This window comes from Cricetulus griseus (assembly GCF_003668045.3).
Source record: "Cricetulus griseus strain 17A/GY chromosome 1 unlocalized genomic scaffold, alternate assembly CriGri-PICRH-1.0 chr1_1, whole genome shotgun sequence".
NCBI classification, from domain to species: domain Eukaryota; kingdom Metazoa; phylum Chordata; class Mammalia; order Rodentia; family Cricetidae; genus Cricetulus; species Cricetulus griseus.
The window spans coordinates 156,800,591-156,826,222 of record NW_023276807.1 but is presented as its reverse complement, the minus strand read 5'-3'; the positions used below and the strand labels follow the sequence as shown (position 1 = coordinate 156,826,222).

Genomic DNA, 25,632 nt, shown 5'->3' with positions numbered 1-25,632 from the left:
TTCTTCCTCCACATTTTTCTTTTTTTCTTTTTCTTTTTTTTTTTTTTTTGGAGAGGGTGAGGGGAGGTGAATCTAAGTTTCCCTAAATGGTGTGGATTTTGTTAGTGGAATTTGATCCAGGTTTTCCTGTGTCTTAAGAGCAGATTTCTTCAGTTGTCCCTATGCTACTTTGGTGTTATAGGGTCGCGTTCAGTTTTTATTCCCAAGATACAACAGTCGGCTGTTTGAGGAGGTGCCTTTTGCCTCCTTAAAAACAAAACACGTGCACCAAAACCCAATCATGGAAAATTGCCCCCCCTTCCTCTGGGTATGATTGTTGGTGCTGTTTATTAACTTGAGTTAAGGTTTCAGGTTTTTAGATTCAAGACACTATACCTCGTTTGTTTCAAGTACCCAGACCGGGGAACCTTTAACTGCAGTTAAAAAGGACTGATTGGGATAGATGAGGATAGTAATTTCTTGTCCATATTTGGCAGTTAATGTAGCTCTAGGCATGTGAACCAAAGTTTCTAGGTAAACACTTGACTTTGTCAAATGCAATGGCCCCTTTGAGGTCTTTATGTTTAGGCCCAGTGCCCCACCACCCGGGAGTGAGAGACAGGTTGATCTTTGGGTTCGAAGCCAGCCTGGTCTACATACTTACAAATCAGCCAGGCTACATAGTTAGATTCTGTTTCCAAAAGGAAAAAAATGTTTGCACAATTTGGATCTTAGGAATGAATCATATTGTCCCTTTGTTACCGTTCTAGGTCACGTGTTCCCGTCTAATCTCGGTGTATACAAATTATTTCATTATGAAAAATCACTTGTGAGGAGGGCTTCAAATGTCTTTCCTGGTGGCTTAGGTTATTGAACATTCAGAATATTGCTGGGCAGGGGTCTGCGATTAAAGTAGAGTTTCAGAGGCAGAGTTGATAGCCACCCTGGCCAGAGTGAGTTCCAGGAAAGCCTTGTGATGGTGAAAGCAAGCCTTGGAAATGGAGTGAACTAGAAGGCTTGTGGAATGGGTGGCTATCAGAGGAGCAGATGATGACGTCATTGGGTAATTTAGTAATGAACTTGGGTAAGCTCCTGCTCTTCACGTTCAAGCACCAGCATACCTAGTGCCACCATTCACTGCAGTTAAGGGGACATGCTACAGCTGGACAGTCTTTGACCTGTGAATCTCCTACAAATTTAATAGCGAATGACCAAGTAATTGGACTGTTAGTCAAGTTCTAGTTTGTTTTTTTTGTTTTGTTTTGTTTTTTTCTTTTCTTTTCTTTTCTTTTGGAGACAGGGTTTCTCTTGTTTAGTTTTGGAGCCTATCCTGGCACTCGCTCTGGAGACCAGGCTGGCCTCGAACTCAGAGAGATCCGCCTGCCTCTGACTCTGAGGGCTGGGATTAAAGGCGTGCACCAACGCCCACTTTAAGTTCTAGTTTTGAAGAAATGATTGGCATTGTAGCAGAGAATGTTTGTTAGCTATATATTTCTTAGATTAAAATAGCAAAAATTCAGTATCAACAACTGGAAATTTAGGGATATCTGTAATGCCTTTAGATTTTTCTTTTTTTGGTTTTTCAAGACCAGGTTTCTCTGTAGCCCTGACTGACTGTTGGATCTTACCACCCTGAACAAATCAACCAGATTCTACCCTTTTTACATTTAGAAGCAATCCAGTTTATGCTTCAGTGTAAATGTTAAGAAAAGATGTCATTCATCATCTTCATGTCTATTCAATATAAAATTTAGGGAAAATTAGGAAAATAATTTCTAATAATGGGTAATAATTCTGCAACATAAATTGCTGTTAAGAATCTAAAGGTGGGGGCTGGAGAGATGGCTCAGAGGTTAAGAGCACTGATTGTTCTTCCAGAGGTCCTGAGTTCAATTCCCAGCAACCACATGGTGGCTCACAGCCATCTATAATGATATCTGGTGCCCTCTTTTGGTGTGTAGGCATACATGCAGGAAGAACATTGGATACACAAATAAAATCTCCCTGAAGAGATGGCTCAGAGATTAAGAGCACTGGCTGCTCTTCCAGAGGTCCTGAGTTCAATTCTCAGCAACCACATGGTGGCTCACAACCATCTGTCAAGATCTGGTGCCCCCTTCTGGCCAGTAGGCATACATGTAGGCAGAACACTGTATGCATAATAAACAAATCTTTACAAAAAAAAAATCTAAGGCAACCAGGTGGTGGTGGAGGAACACCATTAATCCCAACACTTTGGGAGGCAGAGGCAGGTGAATTCAAGGTGGGTGGTGGGAAGAAAGAACAATGTGTGCTCTTACACGCTGAGCCATCTCCAACCCCAGTAGAGTACTTTTTGATTTGTTTTGAGAGTCAGTGGACCCTGGATCTGAGAACCACGTTGAGAGAAGTGGCTTTTGGGTGGAGCAACTTATCTCTCAACCCTAAAGATAAGGGGGCTGGTGCTGAAGACCAGAAGCTTAAAGTGACCAACCATGAGGAAATGGTTGCACTGCCCCACAAAAATAATATATTCACCTCATGCTCCCCTCAATCCCTGGTTGACATGGAATGCTGTGGACCAGACTGGCCATATGCCTCTGTTCTGGGATTAAAGGGGTGGGTAGGCCACCTAGCCTCTAAAGTCCCTCATGCTCCCCCCGCCCCCCCCCCCCACAGGATTTCTTGGTAACAGCTCTGGATGTCCTGGAATTGGCTCTGTAGACCAGGCTGGCCTGACTCTGCCTCCTGAGTGCTGGGATTAAAGGAGTGAACCACCACCACCACCACCACACCTGTAGGTTTCTCTTTAAAGTTCTTTTATTTTTGATCCTTTGGGTGATAATTCCAAAGCAGTGTAGCTTTTTTCTTTTTTGTCTTTTACTTTTTCTGTTTTGAGTTCCTGAGACTGCCTATGTAGCAATCCTGACTGCAGCTCATGCTAGCCATGTGTAGAGTTTCTTTACCGTTTTGTTTTGTTTTGTTTTTTTTGTTTGTTTTATTTTGGTTTTTCGAGACAGGGTTTCTCTGTGTAGTTTTGGAGCCTATCCTGGCACTTGCTCTGCACACTAGGCTGGCCTCGAACTCAGATCCACCTGCCTCTACCTGCCGAGTGCTGGGATTAAAGGCATGTGTCACCAACGCCTGGCTATCTGCCAAAACAAATTTTGACTGTAGATAATGAAAACATCATACTAATGACACAAAATTGTTCTTGAAAGACAGAGGGACCTTCTAAGTTTTTAATATATATATATATATTTTTGTAAATGAAGTTAATACCCCCTATTCAAGGAGATAAAGGAAACATAGGGTACTCTCAAAACTGTAAAGCACAAAGTACAGCTTGGCATGGTTGTGCACCCCTTTAAATCCCAGCAATCAGGAGGCAAGGCCAGCCTTGTCTAGAGTGAATTCCAGAACATCCAGGGCTACACAAACCTTGTCTTAGAAGGAGGTGGTGGCGACATAACCATTTCCTTAGCTTCTTGTCTTTAGGATCTAGTTTTTGGGTCAGTGAGAATGGATAGGCCTTGGCCTAGGTGTGAGCCCTGCAGAGGGAGTGGGAGTGAGCATCCTGCCATGGAGATAAGCTGGGGCTAAGCACGGGCAGCCTTTGATAGCAGTTTCTGGTAAATAGGCTAGAGCCAGTTGGAGACATTCTTTCATGAATAAAATATGATATGTCTAACCTGCCAAGGTTGGCGGTTTTATTTGTCTGCATTTCTTCCTCATCTGGGTGTTTTGACCTTTTTCTTTTTTTAATAAGAAAGTACGATTTCTTCGAAAATAAATACTTGCCTATTCTCTCCAAGCATTGAAATAACCACCAAAGAATGGCATGAAATTTCATGCTACTAATTGCAGTGAGTGAACTTTTTATTGTGTTGATGGTTTTAAAGATTGAGGGATAATGAGGATCTAGCCCAGTTGGTAGAGTCCTGGGTTGGATCGACAGCTCTTCATAACCTGCATGTAGTGATGGTGCACTAGTATCCCCTTCTCAGTCAGTGACGGCAAGAGCATAAGAATTTGAAGATCATTATGGGCTGCATGGCACCCTGTTTGAATGAAAGCACTTGGGACATTGCAGATTGTGAACTATGCATAGGCTTAGACATCTCCAGTCTGAAAGCTGGACTGTTCTGAAATGGGAAACTTTCAGCCACATTTGTAGATGTGGCCAGGTACTTATAATTAAAATTTGATTTTCTGGAGCGCTAGCTGTTATCACTAGTGATGGAGCAATGAATGTGTCCTTAGTGGTAAGAACATGGAGAGAGGCTGTTAAAGAAATCTGAAATTAATGATAATTAACTGTTTTGCTTCGGATAACTTTGTCTTTTCTATTTTTTTTTGCTCTAATAATAATTTTTACTGTTTGTAGTGGATTTTTAAAATTAAATTCATTCTTTTTCTCATTGTATACATTGCCTTTTAATGAAACTGAAACCATGATTTTATTCTGGTCTTTGTGTCATTTTATGGTGCTGTAGTTACTAATCCCAGAGCTTTTTTTAATGTATGTGGATGTTTTTGCCTGTATTGTGCCTGCAGAGGCCACAAGAGGCATCAGATCCACTGTAACTGGAGTTATACATGGTTGTGAGCTGCCATGATGTTGCTGGGAATAGAAGTCAGGTTCTTTGGAAGAACACGGTGTTAACACCAAGCCATTTCTCCAGACCTTCTGTTCTCTTTTCTCCCCAGGACAGGTTTTTTCTGCATAACAGCCATGCCTGTCTTTGGGACTAGATTTGTAGACCAGACTGGCCTTCAATTTAGCAATCTGCCTGCATCCGTTTCCTCAATTTAAAGTTTACCTCTCTGGGATTAAAGGCTCATCCCACCATGCCCAGCTACCCTTTGTTATTTTTTTTTCCTTTCGTAACTGATCATTCCTTCCAGGGTATTCCCATCTCAACTTCCTTAATTCATCTTTACTAAGTAAATTCTAGAATGAGACTTCAGTTATTAAATATTACTGTGTCAGACAGAAATACATTATTACTACTGTGGGTAAGTTTTAGTTTAGTGATATGCTAAGCATGGTGCTTTTATCTAATCCCAGAATTGAGGCAGCCTGTGCAGAAGAATACTGCTGTAATGTTGAATAAGTTTTCATCCCAATGACTGTGGTTGGAGAGCAGGATTACACCACACTAGGCAAGTTAGCTAAAGTCCCTGACTTACTTTTTATACCTTTAATCTTTATTCTAAAACCGTATTTTCTCTAGCTTTCCCCATTTTAAGACATCTCAGTATGTAGATCTAGCTGGCATGTCTAGTTTTATTTAACAAAGGTGTATGGGTGTTTCACATGTGTATGCCTAGTGCTCGGGAGACTAGAATTGGATTCCCCCTTGAGTTTTAAGAATTTCAAAGTCACTATACAATTTATGATATTTACATACCATAGGCTTTAGCCCATAGATTTCCTCCCCATCAGAAGAGTACAGAAAGAAATTTGGTCCATCGTGGTGGTGATAAGAGGTGGAAGCTTTCCAATTGTGACTATGACTTGTGGTTTCTACTGCCTTCATGCTTCATCATTTTCTAGTCTCCCACTTAAAGTTAATAACATAATTTTTATAATAAAAATGCAGGGCTTCAGAGAGATGGCTCAGAACTCTAGAGCACTTTCCAGGTTCAATTCCCAGCACCTACAGCGGTCCATAAAATCCCAGTTCCAGGGGGTCCCATGCCCTCTTCTGATCTTTATGGGTACCAGGCATACATGTGATATACAGATACACATGGTGAGCAAAACACTCATACATAAAATAAACCTTAAAAAGAGTACAGGCTTCCCTCTGGTCCAGGTTGGCCTGAACTCATGATTTCAAGTGCCTCAGTTTGAGGCCCGAGCCACTGATTTGGTTTACAAATTCATTTCTGCATTATAATATAGTTGTGACACAGCTGTATTACTCCCAGCACTCAGGCAGAGGCAGTTGGGTCTGTGTCCCAGGCCAGCCTGCTCTACAGGGTGAGTTCGAGATTAGCCAGGGCTACACAGAAAAACCCTGTCTCAGACAACAAAAAAATGTCAAGAGTGACAGTTGCAAAGGAAGAAGCAACTAATTAGAACAAAATGTAACACTGAAGTCACTAGAGTTGCATTTAACCTCTGCTCCACTGTAGTCCCTATCTGAAATTTATGAAAAACAGCAATCTAGTATGGTGATTATGGGATGAAATTATTTAGTTACTTAACTTGCATGGAAATTTGTTAACTAGAATTCAGGCAGTATGCGATTTGCCTGATTACACTAAGATGTGTGGTCTACCCCACCCCCCCACCCCAGTACTTTTAAGTGTATTAAAAGGGGAATTGGAGTAAAAAGTGTTTTCTGCTTTTCCTGAGGTCCCAGTTTTAGTTCCCTTGCCACTCACATAGTTCACATAGCTACAGAGCACTGGATACTCTCTTCTGGTCACTGTGGCTACACACATGCACATAAATAAAAATAGTCAAGCCTTTCAAGGTTGTTTGTGTGTTTTCTGTCTGTCTGTTGATCTACACACATCTTTTGGTACTTAGGATTGAACCGAGGGCTATCCTATTTCTTGGATTACTGTGCTATACCAGTGAGCCACTGACAGCCATATTACTGCCTTTTTTTTTGAAAAACAAGTATTGTTTGGGATGTTCTGTCTTTGTGGGGGTCAGAAGACAAAGTGGGAGTCAGTTCTCTCCACCACGTCGGTCCTGGGGTGTGGAGCTCATATCAAGCAAACCTTTACCTCCTGGGCCCTCTCACACACCTGCCTCTTTTTTTTTTTTTTAAGATTTATTATGTACACAGTTTCTGCCTGCATGTGTCCCTGTAGGCCAGAAGAGGGCACCAGATCTCATTACAGATGGTTGTGAGCCATCATCTGGTTGCTGGGAATTGAACTCAGGACCTCTGGAAGAACAACCAGTGCTCTTAACCTGAGCCATCTCTCCAGTCCCACACCTGCCTCTTTTTTCCTTTATGTATGTGTGTCTGCTTGAATGTATGTGTAGCACATGTGTGCGTGATACTCTGAAATGTGGTCGTGAGCTACCATGCGACTGCTGGTAACTGAACCTTGGTCCTTCACAGGTGCAAGAAGTGCTTTTGCTGCTGAGCATGCTCTCCAGTGCATCTGTGTTTGTGGGGATGTGCATGGGTATGGTACCATCAAGCCTAAAGGTTCAGATCCCCTGGAACTGGAGTTACAGGGAGTCATGAGTCACCCAATGTGGGTGCTGGGGATCAAATTCTAGTCATTTGGAAGAGCACCACCACAAGTCATCTCTGCAGCCACTGTTCCTGTTCTTCATGTTAATTATAATTAGACTGCTCAGAGGGCTGTATAAAGTAAACAAAGTAAACAATAAGTTGCTTTTAACAGTTAATTTTTTCTTCTATTTAGTATGAGTGGATGTTTTGCCATCATGTTTGTCTGTGCACTTAATTTGTGTGTGTCTGGTGCCTAAGGAGGCCAGAAGAGGCCAGTAGATTTCTCTGAACTGAAGTTATATGGTTGTGTGCCTTATTGTGGATGCTGGGAATTGAACCTCTGTTAGAGGCAATGCTCCTAACGGCTGAGACATCTAGCCTGTTTTGTTTTTGGAGACAGGCTTTTCTGTGTAGCACTGGCTGTCCTTGAACTCCTGTCTCTGCCTCTCAAGTGCTTCGATTAAAGGCATACATGACACCACCACCTGGCTGGTTAATAAAATTTTTCAAATGGTGTTAATTTACTTTATTCTCATTTGTATGTCTGTGAAGACTTATTTCATGGTTTCTTTTACAAGGGTGATTTGGGTTTTCGAGACAGTGCTTCTCTGTTTTGCTTTGGAACCTGTTCTGGAACTCAAGAGATCTGCCTGCCTCTGCCTTTTTAGTGCTGTGACTAAAGACGTGCACCACCAACGCCTGGCACAAGGGTGATTTAACAGCTGTTTTTCTTGTTTTCTCCCCTAGCATTTGACATTGGGCAGCAAAGAAATGGTGATGGAGAAGCCCAGTCCGCTGCTTGTGGGGCGGGAGTTTGTGAGGCAATATTATACTTTGCTGAATAAAGCTCCCGAGTATTTACACAGGTAACGTTTAGACATTATTTATATTCTCTTGTTATGGCCACATGTTATTGTCCTGTCTCAAGCTGATAGTATCTTTGCAAACAGGAAAACATATACCATAGTATCATAATATTTAGTTATACACACACACACACACACACACACACACACACCTCCCACCTTAGTATTTCATGTTTCCTTATTAATGTGGGGCTTGACTTACTGAAGGGGTCCAATGAGCAGTTAGAAATCAATGACTTAGATTTATCTTTTAGGTAGGTTCTCAGTGTTGAAAAATTATTGTATGCCTGCGAAAGATTTGATTTTCTTATTTGAAAAAAAGTTTTAGTTTGTGAGACATATTAATAACCTTGTTCACTGTTTCGGCAAGAGTTGAACATCTGTCTGTAAGCTAAAACTTTTCCAGAGGTTGAAATGAAATGTGTGTAGTTCTTTTTGGCTGTACTTGTGCAAGAAAGTGAGACACTGAAAGACGAGTGTTAGGATGCCACAGAACAGGGCTGAGAATACATACATCAGTGTTCCTTCTGCTGAGAGGCTGTGTAGTTTGTAGGTCTTAGGTAGGTGCTGCAGATGGGGCAGATTATATACTGCTTGTCACAGAGCAAGACAGGGTTTCTCTGTGTAACAACAGCCCTGGCTGTCCTGGAACTCACTCTGCACACCAGGGGGCTTCTAACTAAAAGATCTGCCTGTGGGTGCTGGGATTAAGGCATGTGCCAATGTGCCACCACAGACTGGCTCACAAAGAAATTTCTTTTTTTTTTTTTTTTTTGAGACAGGGTTTGTCTGTTTTGCTTTGGAGTCTGTCCTGGAACTCGCTCTGTAGACCAGGCTGGCAAATGCCTCCCGAGTGCTGGGATTAAAGGCATGCACCACCAATGCCTGGTCACAAAGTAATTTTTCTAAGAAAGGAAAATGGAGTGGCTTCCATTTAAATCTAGCTTATTTAGCAATTTTTCCTTTTAATGAAATTTCAGATTTTAAAAAACTTAACAAGGGGTTGGAAGATGTGCTCAACAGTTAAGAGCACTGTTCTTCTTGGAGAGGGCTAGAATTTTATTCCTAGCACCCACATTTCAGCTCGTAACCATCTGTTACTAGTCTCATGGGATTCTCCATGAGTGCAGGCGCATGGTACACTACATACATACATACAAGAAGAATACTTATATGTATAAACCCAAGAGAAAGATAAATTTTTTAGTACTTACTGTCCTACGTAGGCAGCCATTTAGGGATACAACTTAGTAGTTAATTCACTGGAAATTTGAGGTGAGCGAATTTAGCATCTGCCTTGTTCCACACGGAAGCACTGACCCTTAACAACATTTATGGGAAGTAGTCAAAATCTTGTCCCCTGTTTAGGCCCAGAAGTCTAGTGGCCTCTTAACTTGATATCTGTCATTGATTTTACAGGTTTTATGGCAGGAATTCCTCCTATGTCCATGGTGGAGTGGATGCCAGTGGAAAGCCCCAGGAAGCAGTTTATGGCCAAAATGTAAGTCACAAATTAACTCTTTCAAGTGTCTTTGGATTAAGACAGGTTTTAAAAGTAGCCTTTCTGGGCCGGGCATTGGTGGCACACGCCTTTAATCCCAGCACTTGGGAGGCAGAGACAGGTGGATCTCTGAGTTCGAGGCCAGTCTGGTCTCTAGAGCGAGTGCCAGGATAGGCTCCAAAACTACACAGAAAAACCCTGTCTCGAAAAACCAAAACAAACAAACACAAGTAGCCTTTCTGGACTCACTGGGTTTCTCTAGTGTGTGATTCTTTGCTACACAGAGTCAGTTTTAGTAGAAATGTATTATAATGGGATGTATTTAAAAGGAGAACTTCTAATGTTGCTTTTTATACATGAAGTAGTTGAGAAAGTAATTTCTCGAGCTCCAGCAAAGTACAGAATAATCTTTATAGCTTGATGGAAGAGCAGACTTCAGAGATTAGGGGCTTCAGTATAGAGTAAAGATGGCAATTAGCAGGCAGTCTGATTGTAATTCATAGTTTCCTGGATTGGATTCAGATTATTGCCAAAAAGGCCAATAGTTCATTTTTATGGGTCATGAGGAAATAAACAATGTATGTACGTATAACAATGTGTAGTTAGTGTGGTGGCACAAAAATTTTTATTTTCTTCACCTCTTTTCTGTAAAGGATATACACCACAAAGTGTTATCTCTGAACTTCAGTGAGTGTCATACGAAAATTCGTCATGTGGATGCTCACGCAACCTTGAGCGATGGCGTGGTTGTGCAGGTCATGGGTTTGCTGTCTAACAGTGGACAGCCGGAGAGGAAGTTCATGCAAACATTTGTTCTGGCTCCAGAAGTAAGTTCTCATAATTCAGTTTGTATTTATGCGATATGTTTGCTAACAGTTTGTTGGAATGCTAAAGAGTTTCTTCCTATAGTTTTGGGTTTGCTTGTTGCTATTTTTTAATATTTAATAAACTATTTAATATTTTGAATTTTACTTATTTTTATGGGTGTTTTGTCTTTATGTCTGCACCACATGTATGCCTGGTGCCCTTGGAGGCCAAAGAGGGCATAACCCTGGAACTGATGGTTGTCCCATGGTTACTTATCATCGAATTCTGGTCCTCCAGAAGAGCAGAGCTAATGCCCTTAGCCTCTGAACCATCTCTCTAGCCCTTTTAATTTTGGTTCTTATATGTTTGGGTGTTTTACCTGCATGTATGGGTGTGAGTCTGGCCATGGAGGTGGGAAGGGTATCAGATCCTCTGCAACTGTGAAGGTACAGGAAGTCGTGAGCCACCATGCTGGGAATTGAACCTGGGGCTTCAAAAGCAGCCAGTGTTCTTAACCATTGAGCCATCTCTGAGTCAATTTGCCATTGTTTTTGAGAGATTTTTAAAGAGTTTCTTTTTGAGAAGAGTGTTTTGAATTTTAATAATTATTTTTAAGCATTAGCATATACATCATGCTGGGCTTTATTTTGATGTTTCATATGGGTATTATTACTATTACAATTTTTTAAAAAGAGAATCTGTAGCTCAGCTGGCCTGGAACGTGTGGCCCTCCTTTCTCACTCTTCCAAATGGTAGAATCGTCTGTGTTTGCCACCACGCTCATCCAATATTCATTTGGTGGTTTGTTTTGTTTTTCTTTTGTTAACATCTAAACATACTCCGCTCTAGATAATTATATTTAGTTCAGGTTACTTGTGTTGTACTAAAGTTGAGATTACATGTTGTTTTTCTATAGGGGTCTGTCCCAAACAAATTTTATGTTCACAATGATATGTTTCGTTATGAAGATGAAGTATTTGGTGATTCTGAACCAGAACTTGATGAAGGTGAGTTTCCAAGGTGACATGTCTGTATAGATTCCATACTATACTGTAGAGTTTGGTACATACTCTGAAATTGTTTTGGGGACACAGGCACTTTCTTATCAAAATTACCTATGTGGCATGGAGCTTACTCGTCTTCCCTTATTGTCTGTTGCCTGTCCAAGTTGTGGCAGTACTGATCTTCCACTGAAAAAGTACCAGTTTGTTTTCCTTCTTATCAATACTGCTCTTAAATAGAGGTGGCAACAGAAACAAAATGGTTTTTAGCTTCATTGCAAGCTTTTCCTTTCTTTACTAATTGATTTTGTTAAAAGACAGCATAGTAATTAAACTTGGTCCTGTTTGTTCTATTTAGTTTGTGGAGAACAGGGATTATCCCAGTGAATGACTTGCCTTTATCAGTCTTCTGACTTTCTAGCATACACTTAAACATACTGTAGTATGTGAGAGTATATGAGCCCTCTTTTAAAAAGACTTGGTGCGTTGTGTGTTGTCAGAATCAGAAGATGAAGTGGAAGAGGAGCAAGAAGAAAGGCAGCCATCTCCTGAACCTGTTCAAGAGAATGCTAACAGCGCTTACTATGACGCTCTTCCTGTGACGTAAGGCTAGCTAGCAGCTTCCGCCTGTACTTGCACTGAATCCTAGTTGTTTCTAGGATTATTGTTGGAACTTAATGCTTATTCTTTGGTGCTAGGAATTGAACCCCAGACCTTAATGCATGTTAAGTATGCACTTGGCCACCAAACTACACCCTCAGCCCCTGGAAATACATTTTTGTTAAAACTGCATATTTAAGCCAGTATTTGGTTATTTAGAACATAGATCAAGATAATGAAAATTATTCATTCAAAAATTTCCACATGGTTCGTATCAGAGCTGTGGTTGTCTACATACATACTGTTGAGGGACAATACGTTTATTTCTATAAACTTATTTTTATTTGACACATGTCATGTCATGTAGGGGACAAAGAAGTGGCTCACCCAGGAAGTTGCTTACCCTGCAGGCCTGGTGTCCTTAGTTTCATTCCTCTGACCATCATGCATTGTCCCTTCAAACACTAATTAGAAAATTAAGCACAGGATTTTATAATGGCACTAAAATAAGCATTAAAATGATGGGGGTGTGGCTGTAGTGATGGCTCAGCCATTAAGAGCACTGGCTGCTCTTACAGAGGACCTGAGTGTGATGCCCAGCACCCACATGGCAGTCTTTAACCCCAGATGTGGGAATCTGATGCCATCTTCTGGCTTCCAGGAGCATTGTATGTATATGACACACATATACATGTAAGCAAAACACCCTTCTTTAGGTGCAGAATAATAACCATTTTTAACAATTGATGGGGCTGGATGTGGTAATGTACACCTTTAATCCCAGCACTAAAAGGGAGGAGGGAAGTAGGTGGATCTCACTGAGTTTGAGGCCAGCCAAGGATTCATAGTGAAATCCTGTCTCAACCAACAAAACCAAAACCAGCAGAAAGATGGGTTTCAACTGGATGTGAATCTCAGGTAGAGCCATTTTACTAGTATGTGCACAACAGGCAGGACTTGAATCTCGTCACTGACCCTGCATGCACATGAACACAGCTGTTAGTTTGGATCTTTATCTCATTTGATCTCCTGATTGGTGACCTAGATTTTTCATTGTAGTAATGGCATAGAGGAGCCTTTAGAAGAACCCTCTCATGAACCTGAACCCGAGCCTGAGTCTGAAACAAAGGCTGAAGAGCTGAAACCACAGGTGGAGGAGAAAAACTTGGAAGAGCTAGAGGAGAAGTCTACCACCCCTCCTCCCTCCGAACCTGCTTCTCTCCCTCAAGAACCACCGAAGGTGAGGTCAGAGGAACTTTTCAGACCCACAACCTCAGGTTTTCATACCTGGTGCCATTAATTAATAAAGCATGATTTTGGTTCTGTTATTTGATATAGTAAGCTATGCTTTTATGTATATGAAAGAAGCTGGATTTTTTGTTCTGGGGAGATTTCATGGTTTTTCCCCACCCCAAAAGTATTCTAAGAATGAATTTATGATGTAAGATTACTCTCGTCTGTATGCAGTGTTGATGACTTACATGAGATGACACAAGTCCATGTATGAGGCTTTCAGTTGCTCATCTCTTGTGATGCTCCTGGAGTCATGCAATGTCCCAACTGAAGTTGATCTGTGAGAGATACCTGTTTGCGATTTAAATGGGATCAGTTTCCTTACTATACTAATTCTATTGGAGAGTTAGATGCGTGACACCCATAGTATATATCATGTTAAACTTCTTTATCTCTGTTGAGTAGAAGGATAAAGTATATTTGGCAATAACAGAAGAGTAGTAGAAGAGTCCTTGTTCAGTTTGTAAGTGTCTGTTAAGTGTCCAACTAGTACTCTGTTCTTTTCTATTCTTTCCCTTCCCCCAACAGCATCACTCACATGTCCTGTCTTCCCCAAGGGGGAAGGAAGTCAGTTAGTTCTATCTGGTTCAGATTTTATAGTATGTTTAGTTGATAGTGGTTTTGTTTGCCACCTGCTTATATAGGAACTTGGTGTGGTTTTATTTAGCAGTTGAGACAAAACAGTCGTATCTTGCATACTGATGAGAGCTGGCACACAGACTGGCATGTGTGTGTGTGCCTTTCTTTTAGGAGTCCGTCAATTTAAAGGAACAGATTAGAAATGAAAACAGATTATATATTTGGAAGTTTCCCTGTAGGAATGTTGGTGGTTTTCCATGATTAGTAGTCTAGGTTTGTTGCATTTCCTGCAGGCTTTCTCCTGGGCTTCAGTGACCAGTAAAAACCTGCCTCCTAGTGGTACTGTTTCTTCCTCTGGAATTCCACCCCATGTTAAAGCACCAGTCTCACAGGTAACGATCTGTGAACACATTGGATTGTATCCTTGTTACATTTGCCAATTGCTTAGTCTTTATACATTTTTAATCGAGTCAACCAGAACTATGGATTAAACATACAAAATGTATTAAAGGTCCGTGCACCCACTTTAAATGCCAAATCTCTATTAATCTTACAGAGGTGGTATTTGGGGTTTGGGTGTGTGCAATACAGATTAAGTTGGTTTTATTAATATTATGTTGTCATTTTAAAGGCTTCTTTAAAAAATACTCCTTTTGAAAATTTTACATCTTAGCAAAAATATTAGGTAAGAAATTTGTCAAGGCACAAAATAGAATGACATAAAATCATTGTTCTAAAGGAATAGAAAATTGGTGTGTATATGTATATAATATATACCATACATGTATATATTATATATGTATATTTACATTGCGTAAACTCAGTTTGTGATTCACACAATTTAATTGAAGCCTGTACCAACTTATGACTGTAGTGTTCACCTTAACTGATCATTTCAATATTACTATGCTTTTTGTCTGTTTGTCATCTTATCATTTCAGAGCTTTCCAAAACTGTGAAAATAAGACACTAATTATGCTTGTTAGATGAAGTTTAAATTAAATTTGAATTAAGTTATTGGCATATTTAAATATCCAGTTTTACCCCTACATTTTGAGTTGAGTTTCATTTTCCTAGAAAATTTACATTTAAAATGGCTATTGTATACATTCTTTAGATTGATGCTCTATCAATCACTAGGACATTGAGGTTTTAAAAGTAGTTATTTATCTTGTCCTCATAATGTCTCTACATATTATAATCATCTATAGAATAATGCTACCATAATACCTTTGTTTCGTTTGTTTTTTTTTTTCAGTTAAATATTTAAATGTGCTTACATTTGATCACAAGCCAAAATCCCCCCCCCCCCATGATTAGTTCGTTATAAACCCACCTGGAGAAGGGAATGATTGGCTCTGGATTTGAAATCTTGATTTCTGTCACATTCCCAGTTGGAATCTTTGAGTTGTTGTTTCAGAGATTTGGTGACACTTGGTTTATTTTTAACTAACTTTATTTTGTGTGTCTGGGTGTCTATATGCACGTGCACCCTGTGCACAAGTGCCCTCAGAGGCCAGCAGGGGCAGTTGATTCCTTTTGGACTGAGGTAGAGATAGATGGTTGTGAGCTGCCCTGTGGGTGCTGAGGATGGAACTCCCTGGGTCATATGCCCTTAACTGGTAAGCCATGGCTACAGTTGATTTTACAAGTATTTACTATTCCTTTCATTTGCCTTTCACTAACAATTTTATGTTCAGCATGTTGTATTCACTTTTATTTTGGGGGTAAGGTGGGACAGACTCACTGGCCTTGAACTCAAGGTGTGCTAGCCTCTCTGCCTTCCTATTACTGGGATTGAAAGTGTGAGTCCTTAAAACCACCCTGCATGAGAGAGGTATTGACATTGCCATTTTAGAGACAGGAGAGTTAAGGTCTAGAGTAACTCATCCATGTCTAGACAGCTGAAATATAGACTGTCTTTTGTGAATTTATGTGTGTACACATCAACTACACATGTGGTTTTATATGTGTACATTTTTCTTTAGTACTTTGTGGAGGGTCATGTGTTTCTATATTTACACCAAAGAATATTGTATTTAAGGTAATAGATTCTAGACTCCATGGTATTTTACGTTTGAGTCCTTTTTGAAGTTATTTTTATTTCCCACTCTAATAGAAATGTTTAAAAATTTAAAACTTTTTGGAGTTGGAAAGATTGCTCAGTAGTTAAAAAAGCACATTTAGAGGACCTGAGTTAAGGTTCCTAGCACCCATGTCAGGTGGCCTACACCTGCCTGTAAGTAACTCCAGGGGACCTGTTGCCTCTGGCCTCTGTAGGTATGTAGGCATCTGCACTCATGCACATACGCCCACATGGTATATACACATGTAATTAAAAGTAGTAAAATGAAAGCTTTAAGAATATCATCAGGTCTTTATGCTACATGTAGAGTAAATTTGTGATCATTTCATTTGATTTAATAACTTTCAGCTTCGTTTTATACTTTAACAAAATTCATTTTCTTATTTTAAGTAGACTTTGGTAAAAGGAAGTTAAGCCTACTTTTAGGATATTGATAGTCATATGAACTGTAGATGTAGGTAGATGGAGCTCTTGGTAAGATAATTTCATGGAAATAGACTAGCTCTCCTAAATAGCTTGTGCTCAATGAAGGACTTGTGTATGTCTGTGCTGATACCCTTTTGGCTTTATTTGACCATCTTTCCTTTATATTTTGTTTGTCATTCATTTGTAGGATTTGCAGTAAGATCATCATTTCTGGGTACATGAAGTGAAATTGAAAACCCTGATACTATATGGGGTATTAGCCATTTCATCTGTAAGAATGGCCAGTTTTAATCAGACAGACAAGAAGAGCTACAAGAGCTTAGTTTAGTTGGCATTTGTTTTTTTTGTTTTTTTTTTTTGTTTCTTTCTTTTTTTTTTTTGAGACAGGGTTTCTCTGTGGCTTTGGAGACTGTCCTGGAACTAGCTCTTGTAGACCACGCTGGTCTCGAACTCACAGAGATCCACCTGCCTCTGCCTCCCGAGTGCTGGGATTAAAGGCATGTGCCAACAATGCCCGTCGGCATTTGTTTCTTAATAAAAGAATAATTCTTAGCTTTTTGGTTTACTTTCCATGCACTGGGAGTTGGTTTACTTTCCATGCACTGGCATCCTAGTTCCATGTCAATTTACTAAATCAGTGTACAAATTATAAGATGGGAATTCCTTTAAACTTTAATTTTAAAATTTTCTTGAATTTATTTTGGTGCTTTGTTTTGAAAATATGTTAAGGTCAGAACAGGCCCTCAAGTTCTTCGATAATTTAGATAGTGGTCTGCGTATGGGTGGTTTTGCCTGTATATATATACCTGTACCATATATGTACAGTGACTATAGTGGTCAGAATAGGGCCTCAGAGACCCTGGAACTGGAATTATAGAGGACTTTCTGCAAACTTGTGGGTGCTGGGAACTGAACCTGGGTTCTCTGAAGAAGCAGCAATTACTCCTAACTGCCTATCCAACCCCCCTCTTGTTTTTTTTTTTTTTTTTGAGAGGGGTCTCACTATGTGACTCTGTAGACCAGTTTGGTCTTGATTGAATTCATAAGCTTCCACATGCCTCTCTGTCTCCAGAATGTTAGGATTAAAGACTTGGACAACAATTCTTAGCAAACCTGTGCAATTTTTATTATATTTATACAGTAAATAAAAAATATATACTATCTATCAAGACACATCTATTCAATTCTGATTCATAATACAAACTGTACTAAGTAGAGGTAAGCATGTATTTCTAAAGATATGCCTTTTCTAGACATTACATATTAGGTTGTTGATATACTATTAAACTCTTAAGCACCAACAGCAGTTTAGTTATCTCATTGTCAGGTATAGGATATTCTGAACCAACAATTGCTGAACATTGTTAAAGCTCATGCTTGGTTCTTTCAGTGGTGCATGCCTACAATCCTAGCAGTGAGGGAAGTAATGATAGTTTAAGATCAAACTAGGCTGGCTCAGTGGTTAAGAGCACTGGCTGCTCTTCCTGAGGATAGGGTTTCAAGCAAGTCCCAGCACCCACATTGCAGCTTACAACTGTCCGTAATTCTAGTTTCAGGGGATCTGGCACCCTCACACAGACATACAAGATGCAGGGAAAACACCAATACATATAAAAGTAAATCTTAAAAAATTAACAAAACCTAGTCCTCAGTGATTGCCCCCTCCCATACACACAAAGCAAGATAGCTAGATGGGCTTTATAACAAAAATGAGAACTAAATTCTCTGACTGTGTAGCTATTGCTGGCCTTGAAGTCGCAGAAATTAACTTGTCTCTGCTTCCTGGGTGCTGAGATGTGCCACATACCCAGCAAAATTTTGTAGCTGGTCAAATTTCAGTACATGAGATTTCATCTTGTGGGAAAATATTGTCTACATAGGAAAAAACAGACTGTAGAAAGTAGGTAAATCTTTTAAATAACTGCTAATGTTATAATTATTATATATCTTAGGGTTACAGTGGCTGCAGTCTATCTAAATGGTCAGTTTTGACCATTTAATATCCCAGTTATATATCTAATGAAAATTTTAAGGTACTAACTTTAACTGTTAGTTGGGAGTGTCTGTATTCTGTTGAATGTTTCCAACCTCCTTTGAAGATTCATTTAGTTTTGTCTTGTTCTTGGGCCATAATCCTTGGGCAGTAGAAACTCTGCTGGGGTTGAGAATCCTGGAAATGCTATTTATTGTGTTAGGGAAAATAAAGGAGAGGTGTGCATGGTGTTTATTCTTTACAAGGGACTTCATATTGAGTCAGCAGTTAAGGAAAGTCCTTCGTCAGTCCTTTAACTATTTGAGATATTATATGGAAACTCTTGTTACTTTTATTATTGAGATAATGGTCTTGTTTTAAGATGACTTCAAACCTGATCCTACTGCCTCAGCCTTCTGAGTGCTGGGATTATAGGCACTTGCCACCAAGCTAAAGGGTTATTTATGTATGTGTTCTATTAAATTACTGGTTTCAAGATTATGGGATGGTATTAGGAGATGTGCCTGAGTGCCATTGATGTCTGAAGGCTGCAAACTAGATATTTATTGAGGAAAAATGTGTCTCTCTTGTCTTTATAAGAAAGCTTGTTAACTTTCGTCTCATGTATATGGAGTTGCTCATCTTGCACTTTGTGAGTTTTGTAGCAGTAACTTATGCTGTTTCATTTTGAGTATAATTTTAAAGAGTGTTGTGCCAAAGCAGGTTAGTGTGAATTAGACAGTCTTGAGTGAGAAAATTAAGATCTACCCTACAGTCCTAGCTTGGTACAGAATATCTTTTAAAAAGTATTGTTCACACATAGAGGAAATTGTGTAAAGACATAAAGTTAATGTCACTATTCTTGCTACTGACTTGCTAATAGATGCTATGGTTGGATTTTCTCCGGTAGAAGTTATTTCTTTATAATATAAAAATTGTAATAATTTTTCCATTATTTTTAGCCAAGGGTTGAAGCTAAACCAGAAGTTCAATCTCAGCCACCAAGGGTGCGTGAACAACGACCTAGAGAACGACCTGGTTTCACTCCTCGAGGACCAAGACCAGGTAAGCTCAGCTCTTTTTAAGGCCTTTTGGGTTTATTGGAAAGTTGGAAAAGAAAAAACTTTAAAATCTGTGTTGGGTTTTTCATACCCAGGTCTGTGTAAGGCTATCTCAGCAGTGTGTCCCTATCTATGCAATCTGCTGAGTTAGCCTGAGCTAACAACTTTCAGGACAGGGTTTGCTGACATCTGTGGAGATTTGTATTTTGATGGTATAAAAGAGGATATGTTTGTTTTATCATTGTTGTTGCTGGCTTTAAGATTTCTAAATTCGAAGCCGGGTGTTGGTGGTGCATACCTTTAATCCCAGCACATGAGAGGCAGAGGCAGGTGGATCTCTGTGAGTTGAGGCTAGCCAGGTCTTCAGAGCCAGTGCCAGGACAGGCTCCAAAACAATAAAGAGAAACCCTGTCTCGAAAAACAACAACAACAACAAAAAAAAAAACCAAAAAAAAAAAAAAAATTCTAAATTGGGCTGTTGGTAACCAGCTTATCCTACACTCTTCAGGAAAACACTTTACATGGATTTCTCTTAAATTCTAATTTTTGTAAATGTTGCATCATTAGCCAAGATGGTATCTAGTGTGGTTATTTGAATTCTGTGAGAATTTTTTTTAAGATTTATTGAGTACACAGTATTCTGCCTGCAGGCCAGAAGAGGGCACCAGATTTCATTATAGATGGTTGTGAGCCACCATGTGGTTGCTGGGAATTGAACTCAGTACTGCTGGAAGAGCAGCCAGTGTTCTCAACCTCTGAGGCATCTCTCTAGTCTGAATTCTGTGATAATTTTAAGAATGCCTCTGGAGGTTGGAGAGATGGAAGGTTCAGCATTTAAGGAGTACTTACTAGTGCTCTTCCAGATGGCCCAGGTTCAGCATGCACATGGCAGGTCAGAATTGTCTGTAGCTCCAGTTCTTAGGAATATGATGCCCTCTTCTGACCAGCACTTGTGAGGCAGAGGCAGGTGGGTCTATGATTTTGAAGTCAGCTCTAGTTTATAGAGTGAGTTCCAGGACAGCCAGGGCTACATAGAGAAACCCTGTGTTGAAAAACAAGCACATGAAGAGAAAGAATTCTTTTGAATGCAGGTAGATATACTATTGTACCTCAGATTAGGAATGTAATTTATAACTGAAAGTGATAAATTCAGAAGTTACAGGTGGGAGCTTGTATTAATGAGCTTTGGCATTTACTATCGAGATCTGGGAGACATCCTTAAATCTAGCTCTTCATTCTTCAGCTATTTAGGTACTGCAAAGTTCTTTTGTGTGATGTCTGCCTACTGTTGTTATTGAGAGAATCAAATAAGATTTATATGTTATAGTTCCTTAGGCAAGAAGCCCAGAAAAGGAAATGTACCATACAAAGAAGTGTTTTCCATTTCAGAAGAATGAGATATTTAGTAGCAATATTCCTTACTGCTTTATTCATGGGTTAAAGAGAACTAACTGTCCATTTAGTACTAGTCATTTACAGTCAGATCAGTAGTCTAGAATACTGACAATCCTAGTCATCCATACTTTGTATCCACCTACTAATGCATTTCACATCTTAAGGAGCACATCTTTTTTTTTTTTTTTTTAAGATTTTATTTGTTATGTATACAACATTCTGCTTCCATGTGTATCTGCACACCAGAAGAGGACACCAGATTTCATGACGGATGGTTGTGAGCCACCATGTGGTTGCTAGGAATTGAACTCAGGACCTCTGGAAGAGCAGTCAGTGCTCCTAACCTCTAAGCCATCTCTCCAGCCCCCCACATCTGGTTTTATTAAGACTAAGCAGGAATGTTGTGTTGATTTTGTTTTTGAGACAATGTCTCATCTTGCAACCCTGGCTGTACTGGAACTCAGACGAGATTGGTCGTGTTCAGGGTGGTATGGCCTTAGAGTGTCCTAGAACTCAGATCCACCTGCCTCTGCCTCTTGAGTGTTTTGTGTGGTGCCCGGCATTAATATTGACTTTCCTCCCAATTCATTGCTTTCTACTGTTTTGTATATGTTGTAGACTTTAGTATCCTTCCTGTCTTTCAGGCAGAGGAGACATGGAACAGAATGACTCTGATAACCGGAGAATAATTCGTTATCCGGATAGTCATCAGCTTTTCGTTGGCAACTTGCCTCATGATATTGATGAAAATGAACTGAAAGAATTTTTTATGAGTAAGTAGTGTGTATTTTGCTTTTAAATTAGACTTTAAAGGTAGAATGTAACTGTTAGCCTATGTTAGACAAACAGGTGCTCACCAGGGCTCAGTCTTCTCCTTGTGGTCCTGACCTGCCCCCCGGTGAGCAAGAGAATCTGGACTGGTTGGGGGTGTCCTGTCCAAGTGGACAACAGGACTCCACGGTTTTCAGTACAACATTTCCTCCTCTTGTCATAACTTGCAGCATGATGATGTTCTTGAATTTAAATACAGCTTTAAAAGGTAGAAATAGATATTTCTTTTTATAGTAAAGCCCAGTTTTAAAGTTCCTTTCCAAAGCTAGACAGGCAGTTTTTTCCTATGAAAGTTAATGAAGAGGAGGTGATAGGTGTTGCAACAATTGCTAGGGTCTGAGATGACATCCAGTCAAGTACACACTAATGATCACCTGGCATAGCAGCTTTGCTACTTTTATCTTCAGACGATCAGAAAAATGATATTTGCACATTCTGAACATTTAAAGTCACTAGAATATTCGTTCTGTTAAAATATTTAACCCTTGGTGTAATGTCTATTTTCACAGGTTTCGGGAACGTTGTGGAACTTCGAATCAATACCAAGGGTGTTGGGGGAAAACTTCCAAATTTTGGTTTTGTGGTTTTTGATGACTCTGAACCAGTTCAGAGAATCTTAATTGCAAAAGTAAGTGATATAAGGGGGATAATTCAAGATTTTCCCTTTTGTTGTATATAGTAAGAATTGAAACATTTTAAAACCATAGAAAATCTTTTTTGGTAAGCTAAAAATAGATAATTATGAAATGGTATTTATGCAAAGAATGAAGAGAATATTACAGTCTATTGTGTATCATCTTAAATTTTATTTGCTTGACTGTAAAGGCCTAAATTTGTATATTAAGACTTCATTAATTTTTTTTCTTTTTAGAAAATTTTCTTATATACAAACTAATATTTGTCAATTCCTTTTAACCCAGACTTGTCATTTTCTCCTCTTTTAAAGCCAATTATGTTTCGGGGAGAAGTGCGCTTAAATGTGGAAGAGAAGAAAACAAGAGCTGCCAGAGAGCGAGAAACTAGGGGTGGTGGTGACGACCGCAGGGATATCAGGCGCAGTGATCGAGGTCCTGGTGGTCCACGTGGAATTGTGGGTGGTGGAATGATGCGTGATCGTGATGGAAGAGGACCACCTCCACGAGGTGGCATGACACAGAAACTTGGTTCTGGAAGAGGAACCGGGCAGATGGAAGGCCGCTTCACAGGACAGCGTCGTTGAAGTTCCACTGTTGGCAAAGTTTTGGCAGTGGTACCTAACTCATCGTGTTTGCATTCTTGTTAAGTTTTTTTGGCTTTGGAATGTGACACAGCCTTTTTGATCATTTCTTTGATGTGAAAAGCATCTTTTGGTTATCAGTTAAATTGAAGTGGACATTATTCCCCCAATTTCACAACAGGATTCATATTAATTTATAAATCTAGACTTGGAGAATTAAGGACTGAGAAATGACCATATCTTAAACTCTCTACAACAAAATGAACTTAAAAGGACATGCCCACTGAATTCAGGTCATTTGAATTTAAAAAAAAAAATATCCTCTGCTGCACATTTTGTTTAAGTGTTAACTGTTTCTGCTATTAATGTTGGAAACACAAATAGTGCAATTTGTGCAATTGGAGAATCTTGCCTTTTTTTCTTGGCTTCCCCCCAATACAAACCAACAGAAACTTGTTATGTATTCATCAAAATGCACTATCCGGGTACTCTGAAGTCATTAACATTGATTGACATCTGCACCAGGAGGCAACAGGGGAAACAAAAAAATCTTTCATCTTCTTTTCCAGTAGAGAATAGTTTGTGAAATGATGAGGGCATTTTATCTGCTTGCTGTGACCAGCGTGTGCACACACAAACCTTAACAAGACTGCAAATATTCCAGAAGGAAATCATTTAGTTATGAACGAAATAACAAAATGACAACCTCAAATGCCCTGGTCTTAAATACTAGGCCAGATTTAGCGGCTCGGTATCGTAAGAGTTCTCGACTTGCCCTCTTGAGTACAGGGATGGCTGGCTGCTCAACACACTCCTCCCCTTTCCTTTCTTTAAGCTGTGGACAGTGAGGACTGTTTCCTGTATTTTTGTTCTCTGGTAATGTAATGAGCATGATGGTGCCTTCTACAACACATCATTCCAGTCTTGCTGGTGATCCTGTGCAGTGTAGTTATGAATTGCTGTGCTGCGAAGCCAAACAGCTGCAAAATGTTGGAGAAAATCATTGATGTATAAAAATTGCAGTATCTTTAAGATTAGTAAAATGGATGCTTATTTATCTTGTTTCTTCAGTTAACATCTTCTGTGTTCTGTGGGAGGAAGTCAGATATTTGAGTAAGTCTAGTTGACTTTTTAGCTCCAATGTGAACTAATGCTTGGAAAAGTCAAACATCTTGATGTACATTTTATTTTAGCCACATTTTAAAAGCAGTCAGATTCCCAAAAATGGCAAGTAAACTTGAGTTGAGGATACTGCAATTTTCAGAGGGAAGAATGGCAGCTCTTAAGATTTGGGGGGCAGGGAACTGTCATTCAATTTGCACAATTCTTGAACTGATGTCAGCACCCAAATGGCTCCTGAATTTAAGTCTGGGACGACATCTTTTTATTTTTACATGAATCTTTAAGCAATTCTGTGAGCAGAGTTTCTAGCTGCTGGATTATTGTCTGTCTTTATAGCAGGTTCCAGTAACCCACAAGAATGGCAAAGGTTATCTGGCTCTATGATTGGAACGGTCAGTGTATATCAGATCTCTGATGTTTCAAGCAAGAAGCAGAGTATAAATACATGTGACCACTTAAAGCTGCTTGTTAGTTAACATGGAAGACTTCTCCATTCCACCTTAAGGAAAACGAAATACACACTTGACATGATAGCAAATTGGTTCTCAACTATTGGACTGTTTGCTAGTTAACTTTTTTTTTTTGTCAGCTGGGCAATATGGGTAAAATTTACTGTCTCTTTTTCCCCTTTGAGGTCTTCCATGTTTGAGGAAATGTCTTGCACTATTGCATATATTTTGTGGACGCAGATTTTTTTGTAGTTTCCATTTTGGAAGGCTAAGGTTTTTTGTTTGTTTGAAACAGTTTTACACTTTCTAATGTACAGTACTTGAAGTTCATACTAGAGAATTACTTTGGAGTTTTGAAGCTTTTATCCAAACTGCTTTGAAATAAGTGGCTTTATTGTCAGTGGTTTTCCCCCAAGTGTATTCTTCTTTGGTTATTATTCCCCTTTCTTGTCACGTGAGTATGTGTGTGCACACATAGAAACACATGGACACAAGCATATATATTTCCAATCCAAGATATTGCCCTGTAACCCATATAAACTGTTATGGCAACAAGAGACATGAGAGATGTTAAGTGTAATACAAAATTGGAGCTAAGAGCCATTCAGCTTCAGCCTTTACATACCACAAATGAAACATTAAAACATCACATGGAGAAGTTTACATGGTGACTATTCACCTGCAGTACTGTGGACTTTTAACATTTTGTCCCTTTTCAGTGAAAAACTAAAAAAATTTACTCATCATTACTGTTATTTGCTGATTTTATTTTGATGGTAATATTCTATCCTTATGACACTATTGCAACCAAATTGGCTTTACCATCTTGGCTTTAGTAGGTATAGAAAACAATGATTACCATCTTTATTTTGTAATGTGTTAAGCATTATATGCTGGTAGAATCTAGTTTGTTTCAGGTGGAAAATATTCTTTTTGAGTTTCCATTTTAAATGTGTTTGGACTAAAACAATAAACTACTGATGTCTGCAGCATTTATCTATGTTCCTAATTTAATCTGAAGTCAAATTATCCTAGATATTTTTTCCCAGTTGCGATTCATACAGTCTGATTGAGAAAACAGTTTGAACTGCTTGTGTATAAAAAGAAGCAAAGCATTTAAATATTTGAACATGTCATTGGTATCCCAGTCTATTTTGATACCCATTTTACAAGTAAAAGAATGTACAGACTGAATGAGAATGAGAAAGCTAAAACTACACTTTTATATACTTGTTGAGATGAGAGGAGATCCTGTTAC

General features: G+C 39.3%; 1 protein-coding gene and 1 non-coding gene across 3 annotated transcripts in view; both read left to right on the top strand.

Annotated features, from left to right (window-relative positions):
- Nucleotides 1-25,370, top strand: part of G3bp2 (G3BP stress granule assembly factor 2) — a 78,371-nt gene extending 53,001 nt beyond the window's left edge. Inside the window, exons 3-13 of one of the 2 annotated variants that reach the window (XM_027388408.2) lie at nucleotides 7,917-8,035; nucleotides 9,455-9,536; nucleotides 10,190-10,363; nucleotides 11,260-11,350; nucleotides 11,845-11,947; nucleotides 13,004-13,184; nucleotides 14,110-14,208; nucleotides 19,263-19,365; nucleotides 21,401-21,529; nucleotides 22,097-22,215; nucleotides 22,534-25,370. In XM_027388408.2, the coding sequence (XP_027244209.1) occupies nucleotides 7,941-8,035; nucleotides 9,455-9,536; nucleotides 10,190-10,363; nucleotides 11,260-11,350; nucleotides 11,845-11,947; nucleotides 13,004-13,184; nucleotides 14,110-14,208; nucleotides 19,263-19,365; nucleotides 21,401-21,529; nucleotides 22,097-22,215; nucleotides 22,534-22,806 (1,449 nt within the window). In that variant the 5' untranslated portion in view covers nucleotides 7,917-7,940 and the 3' untranslated portion in view covers nucleotides 22,807-25,370. The remainder of the gene's footprint in view (nucleotides 1-7,916; nucleotides 8,036-9,454; nucleotides 9,537-10,189; nucleotides 10,364-11,259; nucleotides 11,351-11,844; nucleotides 11,948-13,003; nucleotides 13,185-14,109; nucleotides 14,209-19,262; nucleotides 19,366-21,400; nucleotides 21,530-22,096; nucleotides 22,216-22,533) is intronic. The other variant, XM_027388409.2, reaches the window with a different exon arrangement.
- On the top strand, nucleotides 21,606-21,731 carry LOC113830825. The gene has a single exon (XR_003479740.1).
- Nucleotides 25,371-25,632: the final 262 nt, after the last annotated feature.